Source organism: Nerophis ophidion, linkage group LG29 (assembly GCF_033978795.1).
Source record: "Nerophis ophidion isolate RoL-2023_Sa linkage group LG29, RoL_Noph_v1.0, whole genome shotgun sequence".
Lineage (NCBI taxonomy): Eukaryota > Metazoa > Chordata > Actinopteri > Syngnathiformes > Syngnathidae > Nerophis > Nerophis ophidion.
In genome coordinates this window covers 21,086,405-21,104,644 of record NC_084639.1, presented here as the reverse complement: position 1 = coordinate 21,104,644, position 18,240 = coordinate 21,086,405, and the positions used below count along the sequence as shown (strand labels likewise).

The window sequence follows — 18,240 nt, the reverse complement described above, 5'->3', positions numbered from 1 at the left end:
TGAGTGGTTTTTTTGCTCTGTACTTCTGCAAATGTGAGTTATTTCTTAAGCTGTAAGTCTTTGGAATGGAAACGCGTGTCCTTATTGCTACATTAATAATCATTTAACCTCTAAAGCAGGGGTACCCACACTTTTTCTGCAGGTGAGCTACTTTTCAATTTACCAACTCGAGGGGATCTACCTCATTTATATATATCATTTATATTTATTTATTTATGAAAGAGACATTTTTGTAAACAAGTTAAATGTGTTTAATGATAATACAAGCATGTGTAACACATATAGATGTCTTTCTTTCACAAAGACAAGAATATAAGTTGGTGTATTACCTGATTCTGATGACTTGCATTGATTGGAATCAGAGAGTAATGATGATAACGCCGGTTTTTGGCATCTATTTCATCCAGCTTCCATACACTTTACAAGAAAAGATTGGCGGCAAATTCCGTAGCTTGCTTGATTGACATTCACGGCACCCGAGGGTCTTGTGAGATGACGCTGGCTGCTGCCAGTTCATTATTATAAAAATTACAGAGAGGAAGGCGAGAAACACTTTTTATTTCAACAGACTTTCGCGCCGTCCCTTCCGTCAAAACTCTAAAGGCCGACTGCACATTTCCTATCTTCACAATAAAAGCCCTGCTTCATGCTGCCTGCGCTAACAAAATAAGAGTCTCGGAAAGCTGGCGTGCACAAGTGATGTGCACGCCAGCTTTCTGAGGGATCGCTTGTGCACGCCAGTTTTCCGAGACTCTGTATTTAGTTAGCGCAGGCAGCATGAAGCAGGGCTTTTATTGTGAAGATAGGAAATGTGCAGTCGGCCTTTAGAGTTTTGACGGAAGGCACGGCGCGAGAGTCTGTTGAAATAAAAAGTGTTTCTCGCCTTCCTCTCAGTCATATTTTCATAATAATGATCTTGCAGCAGCCAGCGTCATCTCACAAGACCCTCCGGTACCGTGAATGTCATTTAAGTGACGTCTTGGTGAAGATTGATGATCACTAATTTTTAGGTCTATTTTTTTTAAAAGCCTGGCTGGAGATCGACTGACACACCCCCCGCGGTCGACTGGTAGCTCGCGATCGACGTAATGGGCACCCCTGCTCTGAAGCATTGTGCGGCCCGCACCTTTATATGAAAATTTAATTTTTGTGCGGCCCGCAAGTTTTATATGGATGCCGCTTTCAGTGTCATAATTGTATATCCTCGATTTTTGAACAATATTATGGGGGCACTTGGGAGGCACTGTCTTTAGCACCCTTATAACCTGTACAAACAGCGTACAAACCTAGCCATATGTAGTATTTGGCTTGTGTTGAAACAGTAAGCGACTGCAAGACATACTTGATCAACAGCCATACAGGTCACACTGAGGGTGGCCGTATAAACAACTTTAACACTGTTACAAATGTGTGCCACACTGTGAACCCACACCAAACAAGAATGACAAACACATTTTGGGAGAACATCTGCACCGTAACGCAACATAAACACAACAGAACAAATACCCAGAATCCCATGCAGCCCTAACTCTTCCGGGCTACAATATACACTTCCGCCCCCCGAACCCAGCCCACTATTGAAGCCCGGAAGAGTTAGGGCTGCTTCAACTCAAGTTATGGAAAAAGTGCGAACACGGCACTGCCATATTTATTATTGAAGTCACAAAGTGCATTATTTCTTTTAACATTCCTCAAAACAGCTTGGAATTTGGGACATCCTCTCCCTGAGATAATCCTGATACGGACTACAACTATGGGAAATACTATACTTTGACTTTCACAAAGTGCATTCTTTTTTTCCATCCATTTTCTACCGCTTATTCCCTTTTGGGGTTGCGGGGGGCGCTGGCACCTATTTTTAATTTTTTTTAAATGCCTCAAAACAGCTACAAAATCAATGAAGGCACACAGCTTCAGTCCAGAGTATACTAGAGTAATAAAATAAACAATAACATAGTCCTCCTCTAGTAGACTGCCTGTCATACTGTATGACAGGAAATTATAAACTGGGCTCAATCTGCCCTGCTCTAACGTATTTGTATGAGTAACACAAATGTGCTGCAAGCTAGTGGTGAGTGCTTGAAGTAGACTACCAGTCAGCCAGAGCTTCTGAAATGCTGCTTTGAGACAGGGCACTTCTGTTTTCTCCAAGCTGCCTTCGGTGTTTGCTTTTCATTTATCTTTCGCTTGTATTCATCGTATATCTCCTTATAATTCTTGAAGAGATGGGAGATCAAATTGCTTGTATTAAAGGAAGACGTCTTGGTTCCTCCTGGCATAATCAACTTTTTTGCAGTTATTGCAAATTGCCAGTTTTTTATCCGTCAGACACACTTTTAAAATAATCCCAAACCATAGACAGGGCGTCGTTAGTCAGTCACCGAGCGAGCTCGCTTGTTAGCCACAGCTACAGCACCGGCAACAACACACTCTTGTTGTTATGCTACGCTCGCGGCGGTTTGATGAAGTCATCAAGCGTCATCAGCAAACCTCTCATGCTGCAGTCGTCAACTCCTGTGTTGTGTGTGGTAGAGGGGAAGGGCTGCTGACTGGAGGACGCAACTGGACTTCGGGAGTCTCCCGGGAAAATCGGGAGGGTTGACGAGTATGAGTATTGGTGGTGAATGCGGTGTTACAGTGGCAGGCCAGCTCTAATGTTAATTTGATATTGCCTCAAGGGCCAAATGAAATTACACGGCGGGCCAGAGTTTGACACCCATGTTCTAAAGCAGGGGTCGGGAACCTTTTTGGCTGAGAGAGCCATGAAAGCCAAATATTTCAAAATGTATTTCAGTGAGAGCCATATCATATTTTTTAACACTGAATACAACTAAATGCGTGCATTTTTAGGTAAGACCAACATTTTTAGAGTATAATAAGTCTCTTATTCTTTTTAATAACATTGTTATTCTGAAGCTAACCAATAATAAATCAAATGTCATGTCTGTTGATCATGTTTTTGTTTGGCCATGTGCTGTTTGTCCTTTGGACTCTTTAAGTTCCTGTTTTTTTCCACTCCCTTGTCTGGTTTCCTTGGTTACTGTCTCTGGTGGACAAAATGCCCGCTCACCTGTTTCGGAGCACTATTCAGAGGCAGTATTTAAGCTCGTCTTTGCCAGGCAGTCGCCCTGGCGTCGATGTGATCTTTTCTTGCTCTGTGCTGATTAGTTTCGTGCTTCATGCCATGCCAAGTAAGTTTTGTTTGATTTATGTTCATAGTCTGTTTATGCGTTAGCTTTGTTCCTCAGCCCAAGTTGTGCCTCCACTGCGAGCGATTTTTGTTTGTATCTTTTTTTTAGTTTAAATTAAATCATGTTTTTACCTAAATGCCGTGTCCCGAGTAGTCCGTCTGCCTTCCTGGGGGAACGACCCTGCAGCAAGCTGCGACCGCCCCATCGTGACATAAAATACTTCTTACCATTAATGCGACTTCTTGAACAGGTGCGGTAGAAAACGGATGGATGGATTTAAATGCATGAGAATGTTTTATATTTTGCACGTTATTTTTAGCACTGTGATTATCAGCGAAATTATTCATAATTATCGTGTTAAGCAATGTCCGCTAAGATTTATCTAAGAGCCAGATGCAGTCTGGCCCTACCCCTGTTCTAAAGTGTTTGAGGAGCATTCCTCAACTTTATCAGTATTTATTGCCACCTTTCCCAACTTCTTTGTCACGTGTTGCTGGCATCAAATTCTAAAGGTAATGATTATTTCCAAAAAACATCACATATGTTGTCTTTGTAGCATATTCAACTGAATATGGGTTGAAAATGATTTGCAAATCATTGTATTTTGTTTATATTTACATCTAACACAATTTCCCAACTCATATGGAAACGGGGTTCGTAAATACAGATTTGTGCATTAATAAAGGTGTCGTAATCGTGCAAGGGTTGGGCCCGCCTTTCAGACATCTGATTAGACGGGATCAGCGTCCGCGACTGAGGAGACACAAATAGAAACTGCATCTGCATGGCGGGAAATGAAAGGCGGCTACTATCATTCCAATCATTTTCCTTTTTATTGCCTCTCTGACCCTGGCACGTGACGAATGTTCGTCGTAAAAAAACGCTGCGCCGACGGTGCCGGTGAGTCGCTGGTGTGGAAAAAAACAAGCGGGTGTGATTTGTCAGGAAAAGATGGGAATAATCACTTCTTCCCTCAACAAGAAGCCATCAATACTTTCTGTTTGGTGACGCTGCGGCCGCTTTGGGCGTGGTCCGCATCACCAGGGACCATTCGTCTGTCCAATAAATTGCAAATTCAATATGCTTTGTAGATAACAGCTCTTCAACGTGGCCGATTGGTATCAGACACCAGTAATGCTTTCATTGTGGCTGACGTCAGAGGCCAGGCCGTGTGCCAGCAACTTGAGGGTTGCAGGTTCGATTCCCCCCGCTTCCGCCATCCTAGTCACTGCCGTTGTGTCCTTAGGCAAGACACTTTACCCACCTGCTCCCAGTGCCACCCATACTGGTTTGAATGTAAACATTAGATATTGGGTTTCACTATGTAAAGCGCTTTGAGTCACTAGAGAAAAAGCGCTATATAAATGGTTGTATGGGTTGTACTCGTATAGCGCTTTTCTACCTTCAAGGTACTCAAAGCGCTTTGACACTACTTCCACATTCATCCATTCACACACACATTCACACACTGATGGAGCTTCCATGCATATACTCATGTTTGTAATCGTGTTTTACAAAACCCGAAACCAGTTGGTACATTGTGTAATTCGTAAATAAAAACAACATACAAGGATTTGCAACTTAGATGAGCTCGGGCCCAGCGAATCCGGCTGCGTTTCTGGGTGTTGTTGATAAATTCAATAGAATAGAATAGAATGGACTTTATTTTCATTATATTTGCATATAACGAGATTAAAGACGCCAACTTAGTGTGCGGTAGTGGGAACAAATATGGGGTGAAATAAGTAACACAAGAAAAGGAAAAAACTAACAATTGAAGTACTATCCAATAAAAATAATAAGCAATCCCGTGCAATATACAAAACACTATAGAAATACAAAATACTGTACAATATACAGAACAAGACAAGGGTACAGAAGTAATAAATAACAATCAGTGTCGGACATATTGCACTCGAAGGTTTAGCTCGGTTGGTAGAGCGGCCGTGCCAGCAACTTGAGGGTTGCAGGTTCGATCCCCCCCGCTTCCGCCATCCTAGTCACTGCCGTTGTGTCCTTGGGCAAGACACTTTACCCACCTGCTCCCAGTGCCACCCATACTGGTTTATATGTAAAAATTAGATATTGGGTTTCTCTATGTAAAGCGCTTTAAGTCACTAGAGAAAAAGCACTATATAAATATACTTCACATTTGACTCATGTTTGTAATGTTGTTTTTCAAAACCCAAAACCAGTCAAATTGGTACGTTGTGTAATTCGTAAATAAAAACAATATACAAGGATTTGCAAATCTTTTTCAACTTAGATGAGCCCTCGGGCTGCGTTTCTGGGTGTTGTTGATAAATTAAATAGAATAGAATAGAATGGACTTTATTTTCATTATATTTGCATATAACGAGATTAAAGACTCCAACTTAGTGTGCGGTAGTGGGAACAAATATGGGGTGAAATAAGTAACACAAGAAAAGGAAAAAACTATCAATTGAAGTACTATCCAAGTACTATCCAATAAAAATAATAAGCAATCCTGTGTAATATACAAAACACTATAGAAATACAAAATACTGTACAATATACAGAACAAGACAAGGGTACAGAAGTAATAAATAACCATCAGTATCGGACATATTGCACTCGAAGGTTTAGCTCGGTTGGTAGAGCGGCCGTGCCAGCAACTTGAGGGTTGCAGGTTCGATCCCCCCCGCTTCCGCCATCCTAGTCACTGCCGTTGTGTCCTTGGGCATGACACTTTACCCACCTGCTCCCAGTGCCACCCATACTGGTTTAAATGTAAACATTAGATATTGAGTTTCACTATGTAAAGCGCTTTGAGTCACTAGAGAAAAAGCGCTATATAAATATACTTCACATTTGACTCATGTTTGTAATGTTGTTTTTCAAAACCCAAAACCAGTCAAATTCGTACGTTGTGTAATTCGTAAATAAAAACAATATACAAGGATTTGCAAATCTTTTTCAACTTAGATGAGCCCTCAGGCCCAGCGAATCTGGCTGCGTTTCTGAGTGTTGTTGATAAATTAAATAGAATAGAATGGACTTTATTGTCATTATCCATCCATCCATCCATTTTTCTACCGCTTATTCCCTTTTGGGGTCGCGGGGGGCGCTGGCGCCTATCTCGGCTACAATCGGGCGAAAGGCGGGGTACACCCTGGACAAGTCGCCAACACAGATAGACAGACAACATTCACACTCACATTCACACACTAGGGCCAATTTAGTGTTGCCAATCAACCTATCTCCATATTTGCGTATAATTAGATTTGTGGGTTCTTCCGAGTATGTCGTAGTCGTAATGATTTGTGCAGTCCTTTGAGACATTTGTGATTTGGGGCTATATAAATAAACATTGATTGATTGATTGAAAGACTCCAACTTAAGGTGCGGTAGTGGGAACAAATATGGGGTGAAATAAATAACACAAGAAAAGGAAAAAAACTAACAATTGAAATAAACAGACTACTATCCAATAAAAATAATAAGCAATCCTGTACAATATACAAAACACTCTAGAAATACAAAATACTGTACAATATACAGAACATGAGAAGGGTACCGAAGTAATAAATAACAATCCGTGTCGGACGTATTGCACTCGAAGGATAGTATTTATTGATGGTATTATTAAAAGTTAGAGTTCAACATGGTGACAGCTCTGGGAAAGAAGCGGTCTCTGAGCCTGTTTGTTCTGTTAGCTAAAGTTAAAATTAAAGTACCAATGATTGTCACACACACTAGGTGTGGCGAAATTATTCTCTGCATTTGACCCATCACCCTGGATCACCCCCTGGGAGGTGAGGGGAGCAGTGAGCAGCAGCGGGGGCCACGCTCAGGAATAATTTTTGGTGATTTAACCCCCAATTCCAACCCTTGATGCTGAGTGTACCATATGCCATGAATTGATTAACGTGGACCACCGACTTAAACAAGTCGAAAAACGTATTCAGGTGTTACATTTAGTGGTCAATTGTACGGAATATGGACTGTACTGTGCAAACTAATAAAAGTTTCAATCAATCAATCAATCAAAGTGCCAAGCAGGGAGGTAATGGGTCCCATTTTTATAGTCTTTGGTATGATTCGGCCGGGGTTTGAACTCGGAACCTACCGATCTCAGGGCGGACACTCTAACCCAGGGGTGTCAAACTCAAATACAGAGTGGGCCGAAATTTAAAACTGAACAAGGACCCAAACAAGTTTTGCATTGAATATTGAACAAGCAAGGCTTATATAACTCTATAGTGACATGCAAAACCGAGTTTCAAACAATAATAATAATAATAATCAAAAAATATCAGTGGCTTATCAAATAAAATTTAAAAAAAAATTGAGTGCCTTTTTTCTATTTGCAGCCTTCTGAGGTAAATATCAAAATGCACTTTTTCCTCAGGCCAATAATACATTTGAAAATAAAATAACAATAATGAATAAATCAAACATTTAAACCTTGAAGTAGCAAGAGAAAATGCATGAATAAAACGTTAATTATTGCTCAGTTTGCTACACTGATTTGCTTTAGCACTGAATATGGAACAAGCAATACTTATACAACTTAAAAGTGCAAAATCCACTTTCAAAAAACAAAAAACATCAATGGTAAAATAAATAAAATTTAAATAAAACATTTAATGCCTCTTTTCTATTTGCAGCCTTTTGAGGTAAATATCAACATTACATTTTTCCACAGGCTAATAAATCTTAAAATAAAATAACAATGAGATGGGTGGGGTTGGGGGTGGGGTTAGGTGGTAGCGGGGGGTGCATATTGTAGTGTCCCGGAAGAGTTAGTGCTGCAAGGGGTTGTGGGTATTGGTTCTGTTGTTTCTATGTTGTTTTACGGTGCGGATGTTCTCCCGAAATGTGTTCGTCATTCTTGTTTGCTGTGGGTTCACAGTGCGGCGCATATTTTTTACAGTGTTAAAGTTCTTTATACGGCCACCCTCAGTCTGACCTGTATGGCTGTTGAGCAAGTATGCTGGCATTCACTTAAGTGTGTGTAAATATTATGTATATATTATGTGACTTGCCCGGCACCCTATTTGTATGGAGGAAAACCGGACGTGACACATATTGTAGACAACGCTAAAGGCAGTGCCTTTTAGGCACGCCCCCAATGTTGTTGTCCGGGTAGAAATCTGGAGAAAATCGGGAGAATGGTTGGAAAATCGGGAGGGTTGGCAAGTATGAGTATTAGCGGCGAATGCAGTGTTACAGTGGCTCTGCCGCTGTATGGTACCGGCGGGCCAGCTCTAATGTTAATTTGGTATTGCCTCAAGGGCCAAATGAAATTGCTGACACCCATGCGCTAACCACTAGGCCACTGAGCAGCATAAATGGCTTTGGCTTCGTATAGTAGAGTTCTAACTTCCCCTTACAGATGTAGTGAACAACTGTAGGCACTGACAGTGGTTTTCTGAAGTGTTCCTGAGCCCATGTGGTGATATCCATTACATATTTTGATGCAGTACCGCCTGAGGGATTGAAGGTCCGTAAAATCATCGCTTACATGCAGTGATTTCTCCAGATTCTCTGAATATTTTTGATATTACGGACCGAAGATGGTGGAATCCCTAAATTCCTTGCATTAGCTGGTTGAGAAGTTGTGTTCTTACACTGTTGGACAATTTGTTCACACATTTTTTTTGACAAAGTGGTGACCCTCGCCCCATCCTTGTTTGTGAATGACTGAGCATTTCATGGAAGCTGCTTTTATACCCAATCATGGCACCCACTTGTTCCCAATTGGCCTGTTCACCTGTGGGATGATCCAAATAAGTGTTTGATGAGCATTCCTCAACTTTCTCCGTCTTTTTTGCCACTTGTGCCAGCTTTTTCGAAACATCGCAGGCATTACATTCCAAATGAGCTAATATTTGCAAAAAATAAAGTTTACCAGTGTGAACATTAAGTATCTTGTATTTGCAGTCTATTTAATTGAATTTAAGTTGAAAAGGATTTGCAAATCATTAGGGAATAAGCGGTAGGAAATGGATGGATGGATGTATTCTCTTTTTATTTACCATTTACACAACGTGACAATTTTACTGCTTTTTGGTTTTGTACATGTGTAAGTTAGCCTGTTCATTCCTTGTCCCTGCTTTCATTTTTATGACGCTCCTAAAGCAAATCTTGTGAACAGTCATAAGATTGTCACACTTTCAGAGAGTCCAAATATGTCGAGTTTTTTTCCAGATGCAAGACTTGTGTGAGTAAGGAAGAAATGAGAAGTGTTTTTTTGTTTTTGTTTAAAACCCCTCTGACTTACACCAGTGCTTCTTAATTATTTTCTGTTTCGCCCCTCAAGGAAAAAAACAACATTTAGAACCTGAAACAAATTGTCACCCCAAGAATCGGTATCGTATCGTTTGATGCCCCAAAATTTGCACCACTAATATATACCGTATTTTTCGGACTATAAGGCGCACTTAAAATCCTTTCATTTTCTCAAAACTCGACAGTGCGCCTTATAACCCAGTGTGCCTAATGTACGGAATAATTTTGGTTGTGCTTACCGACCTCAAAGATATTTTATTTGATACGTGGTGTAATGATAAGTGTGACCAGTAGATGGCAGTCACACATAAGAGATACGTATAGACTGCAATATGACACTGGCAAGCAACACTAAAAAGTTTATGTTTCATTGAGAATATAAAATATTACACACGGCGCTCAAAAAGTTTTAGTACAACTTTGGTAAGCTATTAAGCCACACCGCTTGATGGATCGTCGGCGCATTTCCGCTAACGTAGTCAGGCATGCTTCAACACACGGTATTAGTATGGTGTGTTTATAAAGACCGCAAATTAGCGCCCATTAGTTGACCTATTTGGCGTTTTTTTTTTCCGCAATATTGTGCATAACCAACTTTTCTTACCTTCTGGTACCTGCTGATCTGTATTTGCGATCTGCATAAATCCTGGAAATTTGCCCGTGTCCGCCATTTGTAGTACGTGCCTATGCCGTAGTCGATAAGCTTCTTATTTTTCTCTATCTTCTTGTTACGGGACATTCATCCTCCACAGATGCCATTTCTAATTTAAAGTAGTGGAAAGTTCTTACTTATATCTGTCAGTAAACTCGCCATGAAAGCACTAAAATATACCGGTGTAGTGAGTTTACATTATTCACCCAAGAAACTTTAGTTATTCGAGAGTTTTTAAACGGGACACATTTCCGGCGTTGTTGCACCAGTGAGCCACGGATGAGGAGATGCTGCTCCGTTATTGATTGAAGTATAGTCTGAATGTCACTGAGAGAGGCTTAGTGGCCACATGCCTGAACAGCACCTTTTAGATCTTATTTCCAAAATTGTGTACACTACTGAATTGGGGTCTTATGACCGCTTATGTGGACACTTATACTGCCATCTGGTGGTGTCAGACGAGTATAACATACAATGGAATTTGTAAAAAAAAAAAACTTTAAAAAGAAGAATTAGCATGTCACTAAACATGCAGTACCGGTACACGTTTGTGTACTTATGGACTAAGTACATCATATCAAAAAATTATTCTTAGTTTTTATTCTAAATAGGATCCAATAAGCCCAAATCGTAAAGACACATTTTTAAAAAAACATGTAAACAAGAGGTTAAAACATTTAGCTCCATATTTTAACAATTCAAGACGCTGTCGAAGTGGAGGCACGTAAATAAGACCCACCCACAAAACGGCGCATTCTGAAGCGACTGTCATAAAGCGACTTGAAGATGATCTGTAAAACATAGGGGTGTAACTGTGCACAAAAAATTTGGTTTGGTACGTACCTCGGTTTAGAGGTCACATTTCGATTAATTCTCGGTACAGTAAGAAAACAACAACATTTTAAATTTTGGGGTTATTTATTTACCAAATTTGCGAAATCTTCCACCAAAAATATTTTTCTTAGTGGAATATTTGATGTGAAGTAATGGGAACCGCCCTGCGATGAGGTGGCGACTTATCCAGGGTGTACCCCGCCTTCCGCATGATTGTAGCTGAGATAGGCGCTAGCGCCCCCCGCGACCCCAAAGGGGAATAAGCGGTAGAAAATGGATGGATGGATGGGATAATGGGAACCTTGGATAGGTCAATAATTCATAATAACATTGATTTTGATTCAATATTATGTTTTGAGCAATGACAGTTTGAAAGGGAAAAAAACAGCTTTGTTTTATTAGTCAACGTTGCAACTTTTTGATTACATTTAGCCTTTAAGCTTTTTTATTTCACTTTTGTTTATTTTTTTGTTTATTTTAATAGTATTTTTAGAATATGCCATGGGCCTTTAAATCCTTAGCTGTGGGCAGCAAATGGGCACACTTTTGACACCCCTGCTATAGATAATAAAATATAAAATTATGTGGGCCTACCGAGGATGTCGTGGTGGTTTGTGCAGCCCTTTGAGACACTAGTGATTTAGGGCTATATAAGTAAACATTGATTGATTGATTGATTGAAAATCTGATAAATCTACGGATAAAAAACAGAGCCTGGCGACGCATGCGCGTTTATCATAACTCTCTCGTTCTCTCTGTCTCTGCCCCTCCCTCACTAATGCTGCTGCGTGCACAATTTGTTTTGTTTTTAACCCCTTCTCAACCCCGAGCGTACATTGAAAATACACGCAACCCAAACTTAAAATGCCGGACATTTGGGGCATTTAAGAAACTCCACCCGGACAGCCCCGCAAAAGAGGACATATCCGGTGAGAAGAGGAGGTATGGTCAGTCTATTTTTCTTCGTGGAATATTTGATGTGAAGTAATGGGAACCTTGGATAGGTCAATAATTCATACTAACATTGATTTTGATTCAATATTATGTTTTGAGCAATGACAGTTTGAAAGAAAAAAAAAACAGCTTTGTTTTATTAGTCAACGTTGCAACTTTTTGATTACATTTAGCCTTTAAGCTTTTTTATTTCACTTTTGTTTATGTTTTTGTTTATTTAAATAGTATTTTTAGACAATGCCGTGGGCTTTTAAAACGTAACTTAAAATGCCGGACATTTGGGGCATTTAAGAAACACCACCCGGACAGCCCCGCAAAAGAGGACAGATCCGGTGAAAAGAGGAGGTATGGTCAATTTATCGTAGCCCGGTTGCTGCTAGCATTCCTTGTGTTGTGCCTCGGTGTGCATTGTTTACACAACGTGCGGTACGCTACTTAAAATGTCCGTGTGGAAACTCGTTCTGTACACCTCCGAACCGAACTGAAACCCCCGTACCGAAACGGTTCAATACGAATACACGTACCATTACACTCCTAGTAAAACATCATCTATGCAACATTTTGACCAAATAACAACCATCACTTGTTATGTACACCACAGGGAAGTATTTTACTTTTAGAAAAACATTAAAATATGAGTCCTTTAAAGCACCTTTTAACCTGGTGCGTTTTATATATGGAAAAAAAGGATCGAAAGTAGACCATTCATCGGCGGTGCGCCTTATAATCCGGTGCGGCCTATGGTCCGGAAAATGTGGTTATCAAAACAGTCGGAGCCAACAACTCATCACTTGTGAAAGTTTGATGTTTTTATGTCTAACTTTTTATTACACTTGTATGACATTTAACAAGATCACAGGTGTGTTATTCATATTACAAACCCCGTTTCCATATGAGTTGGGAAATTGTGTTGGATGTAAATATAAACGGAATACAATGATTTGCAAATCCTTTTCAACCCATATTCAGTTGAATATGCTACAAAGACAACATATTTGATGTTCAAACTGATAAACATTTTTTTTTTTTTTTTTTTACAAATAATCATTAACTTTAGAATTTTAATGCCAGCAACACGTGACAAAGAAGATGAGAAACGTGGAAAAAATACTAATAAAGTTGAGGAATGCTCATCAAACACTTATTTGGAACATCCCACAGGTGTGCAGGCTAATTGGGAACAGGTAGGTGCCATGATTGGGTATAAAAACAGCTTCCCAAAAAATGCTCAGTTTTTCACAAGAAAGGATGGGGCGAGGTACACCCCTTTGTCCACAACTGTGTGAGAAAATAGTCGAACAGTTTAAGAACAACGTTTCTCAAAGTGCAATTGCAAGAAATTTAGGGATTTCAACATCTACGGTCCATAATATCATCAAAAGGTTCAGAGAATCTGGAGAAATCACTCCACGTAAGCAGCATGGGCGGAAACCAACATTGAATGACCGTGACTTTCGATCCCTCAGACGGCACTGTATCAAAAACCGACATCAATCTCTAAGGGATATCACCACATGGGCTCAGGGACACTTCAGAAAACCACTGTCACTAAATACGGTTTGTCGCCACATCTGTAAGTGTAAGTTAAAGCTCTACTATGCAAAGCGAAAGCCATTTATCAACAACATCCAGAAATGCCGCCGGCTTCTCTGTGCCCGAGATCATCTAAGATGGACTGATGCAAAGTGGAAAAGTGATCTGTGGTCTGACGAGTCCACATTTCAAATTGTTTTTGGAAATATTCGACATTGTGTCATCCGGACCAAAGGGGAAGCGAACCATCCAGACTGTTATCGACGCAAAGTTCAAAAGCCAGCATCTGTGATGGTATGGGGGTGCATTAGTGCCCAAGGCATGGGTAATTTACACATCTGTGAAGGCACCATTAATGCTGAAAGGTACATACAGGTTTTGGAACAACTTATGCTGCCATCTAAGCGCTGTCTTTTTCATGGACGCCCCTGCTTATTTCAGCAAGACAATGCCAAGCCACATTCAGCACGTTACAACAGCGTGGCTTCGTAAAAAAAGAGTGCAGGTACTTTCCTGGCCCGCCTGCAGTCCAGACCTGTCTCCCATGGAAAATGTGTGGCGCATTATGAAGCGTAAAATACGACAGCGGAGAACGACTGAAGCTCTTCATCAGGAACCTTTTTGAAACCAAGAGCTACTTCTTGGGTACTGATTAATGCGAAGGGCTACCATTTTGATACACACTTAAATAAATTGCCAGGAATAGCCAATTTGCTCAATTTACCTTTAATAATTACATCTGTATATATATTTAAAAAATTGGTATTTCTATCTGTTATTCCGTCGTACGTTTTTTTTCCTTTTACGGAACGTTTTTTGTAGCGAATAAATATTAAAAAAACACTTAATTGAACGGTTCAAAAGAGGAAAAAACTGGAAAAAAACTGAAACTTAAATTTTGAAACATAGTTTATCTTTAATTTCGACTCTTTAAAATTCAAAGTTCAACCGATAAAAAGAAGAGAAAAACTAGCTAATTCGAATATTTTTGAAAAAATAAAAAACATTTTTATGGAACATCATTAGTAATTTTTCCTAATTAAGATTAATTTTAGAATTTTGATGACATGTTTTAAATAGGTTAAAATCCAATCTGCATTTTGTTAGAATATATAACAAATTGGACCAAGCTATATTTCTAACAAAGAAAAATCATTATTTCTTCTAGATTTTCCAGAACAACAATTTTAAAAGAAATCCAAAAGACTTTGAAATAAGATTTAAATTTGATTCTACAGATTTTCTAGATTTGCCAAAATATATTTTTTTTAATTTTAATCATAAGTTTGAAGAAATATTTCACAAATATTCTTCGTCAAAAAAAACAGAAGCTATAATGAAGAATTAAGTTAAAATTTAATTATTATTCTTTAAAATAAATAAAATACAATTTTTTGTGTTGGCCCTGCGATGAGGTGGCGACTTGTCCAGGGTGTACCCCGCCTTCCGCCCGATTGTAGCTGAGATAGGCGCCAGCGCCCCCCGCGACCCCAAAAGGGAATAAGCGGTAGAAAAATGGATGGATGGATGGATGGAAAATGTATTTTAATTGTCAGGAAAGAAGAGGAAGGAATTTAAAAGGTAAAAAGGTATATGTGTTTGAAAATCCTAAAATCATTTTCAAGGTTGTATTTTTTCTCTAAAATTGTCTTTCTGAAAGTTATAAGAAGCAAAGTAAAAAAAATAAATGAATTTATTTAAACAAGTGAAGACCAAGTCTTTAAAATATTTTCTTGGATTTTCAAATCCTATTTGAGTTTTGTCTCTCTTAGAATTGAAAATGTCGAGCAAAGCGAGACCAACTTGCTAGTAAATAAATAAAATTAAAAAAAATAGAGGCAGCTCACTGGTAAGTGCTGCTATTTGAGCTATTTTTAGAACAGGCCAGCGGGCGACTCATCTGGTCCTTACGAGCGACCTGGTGCCCCCTGCTCTACATAAAACAATAATGGGAAAGAATTCCACTTTCCTCAGTTCCCAAACGTTTATTGAGTGTTGTTAAAAGAAAAGTTGATACAACACAGTGGTGAACATGCCCTTTCCCAACTACTTTGGCACGTGTTGCAGCCATGAAATTCTAAGTTAATTATGATTTGGAAAAAAAATATATAGTTCGAATTTGAACATCAAATATGTTGTCTTTGTAGCATTTTCAACTGGATATGGGTCGAAAAGGATTTGCAAATCATTGTATTCTGTTTATATTTACATCTAACACAATTTTTTTGTAATAAAGGATCACATTTCACCATTTTACACATGTGTGAAAGCCAACGCACCTTTTTTTAAAGCCTACTCTTGATGTGGTTGCAGAATGTTCTTCAAGTGGGCCTCGGGCGCCGACAGGCCGGCGTCTGGAAGCCTGATGCAGCTCCTCACCTCTGGAGGGGAAACCCGGGCCGTGGCTGCACCGTAGAGGACGGCTGAGGCGGGGGGGAGGATAAGGACGGCGAGGAGATAACACCGATGGGGATCATGCAGGTGGTCAGGTGGGTGGGGGCAGGTAACGTGAGTAATACATGAAGGATAACGGCGCCATCTAGCTGTGAGTCCTAAAAAACACATTACCTCGTGACGTCCTTGTAAAAATAAAATGAGCAAAATGGGGTTTTGCTGCACTGGGCCACAACATTAGGTACCCAAATAAAAATGTGCATTTTCCAAAGTCATCTTTTCAGAGGGTTTTAATATGTTTTTTTATTGTGATCGCAATCTTGTAGCTAAATAAGCACATCATCAGGCTGGTTATTATTTATTTAATTTTTATTTTTTTCTTAGGTATACATCAAGATATAGATCTAAATAATTAAGTGTGCACAAATGTGACTCTGTTGGTGGTAATTATTCTGAAATATTGGATATAATTAATTTAAAAAAAAATATTTTAATCATAATATTACATAAGGCGAGTCATATTTCATAGCTTTGGCAGTGACATTAGTTAGAATTTTTCTCACTTCAAAAGATGTGTATCATTTTACCAATAAATAAAAAAAAAACAGATAAGTAAGAGTACTATGCATCAATCAATGTTTATTTATATAGCCCCAAATCACAAATGTCTCAAAGGACTGCACAAATCATTACGACTACGATATCCTCGGAAGAACCCACAAAAGGGCAAGGAAAACTCACACCCAGTGGGCAGGGAGAATTCACATCCAGTGGGACGCCTGTGACAATGCTGACTATGAGAAACCTTGGAGAGGACCTCAGATGTGGGCAAATAATAATTACCTCTAGGGGACCGAAAGCAATGGATGTCGAGCGGGTCTAACATGATACTGTGAAAGTTCAATCCATAGTGGCTCCAACACAGCCGCGAGAGTTCAGCTCAAAGCGGATCCAAGACAGCAGCGAGAGTCCCGTCCACAGGAAACCATCCCAAGCGGAGGCGGATCAGCAGCGTAGAGATGTCCCCAACCGATACAGGCGAGCGGTCCATCCTGGGTCTTGACTCTGGACAGCCAGTACTTCATCCATGGTCATCGGACCGGACTCCCTCCACAAGGGAGGGGGGGGCATAGGAGAAAGAAAAGAAGCGGCAGATCAACTGGTCTAAAAAGGAGGTCTATTTAAAGGCTAGAGTATACAGATGAGTTTTAAGGTGAGACTTAAATGCTTCTACTGAGGTAGCATCTCGAACTGTTACCAGGAGGGCATTCCAGAGTACTGGAGCCCGAACGGAAAACGCTCTATAGCCCGCAGACTTTTTTTGGGCTTTAGGAATCACTAATAAGCCGGAGTCTTTTGAACGCAGATTTCTTGCCGGGACATATGGTACAATACAATCGGCAAGATAGGCTGGAGCTAGACCGTGTAGTATTTTATACGTAAGTAGTAAAACCTTAAAGTCAGGTGAGCCAGTACAGGCGTAATGTGATCAAACTTTCTTGTTCTTGTCAAAAGTCTAGCAGCCGCATTTTGTACCAACTGTAAACTTTTAATGCTAGACATGGGGAGACCTGAAAATAATACGTTACAGTAATCGAGACGACACGTAACAAACGCATGGATAATGATCTCGGCGTCTTTAGTGTACAAAATGGAGCGAATTTTAGCGATATTACGGAGATGAAAGAAGGCCGTTTTAGTAACGCTTTTAATGTGTGACTAAAAGGAGAGAGTTGGGTCGAAGATAATACCCAGATTTTTTACGGAGTCACCTTGTTTTATTATTTGGTTGTCAAATGTTAAAGTTGTATTATTAAATAGAGGTCGGTGTCTAGCAGGACCGATAATCAGCATTTCCGTTTTTTTGGCGTTTAGTTTAAAAAGTTAGCGGACATCCATTGTTTAATTTCATTAAGACACGCCTCCAGCTGACTACAATCCGGCGTGTTGGTCAGCTTTAGGGGCATGTAAAGTTGGGTGTCATCAGCATAGCAGTGAAAGCTAACACCGTATTTGCGTATGATGTCACCCAGCGGCAGCATGTAGATGCTGAAGAGTACAGGGCCAAGGACCGAACCCTGGGGAACTCCACACGTTACCTTAACATGCATTATTGCAGTGGTTCTCAAATACTTGAAGCTATGTCAAGGGGTACGTGAGATTTTTTTTTTAAATATTCTAAAAATAGCAACAATTCAAAAATTATTTACATATATATTTATTGAATAAGAATTCAACAAAATATGAATGTAAGTTCATAAACTGTGAAAAGAAATGCAACAATGCAATATTCAGTGTTGACAGCTAGATTTTTTTTGTGGACATGTTCCATAAATATTGATGTTAAAGATGTCTTTTTTTGGGAAAAAATGTTTAGAATGAAGTTCATGAATCCAGATGGATCTCTATTACAATCCCCAAAGAGGG

The 18,240-nt window shown here is 39.7% G+C and overlaps 1 protein-coding gene across 6 annotated transcripts in view; it reads left to right on the top strand.

The window, feature by feature from the left end:
• qdpra (quinoid dihydropteridine reductase a) overlaps positions 1-16,088 on the top strand; it is a 152,745-nt gene extending 136,657 nt beyond the window's left edge. For all 6 annotated transcript variants that reach the window (XM_061891742.1, XM_061891737.1, XM_061891739.1 and 3 more), the window contains one exon: positions 15,733-16,088. In XM_061891742.1, coding sequence (XP_061747726.1) covers positions 15,733-15,835 — 103 coding nt within the window. In that variant the 3' untranslated portion in view covers positions 15,836-16,088. The remainder of the gene's footprint in view (positions 1-15,732) is intronic.
• Positions 16,089-18,240: the final 2,152 nt, after the last annotated feature.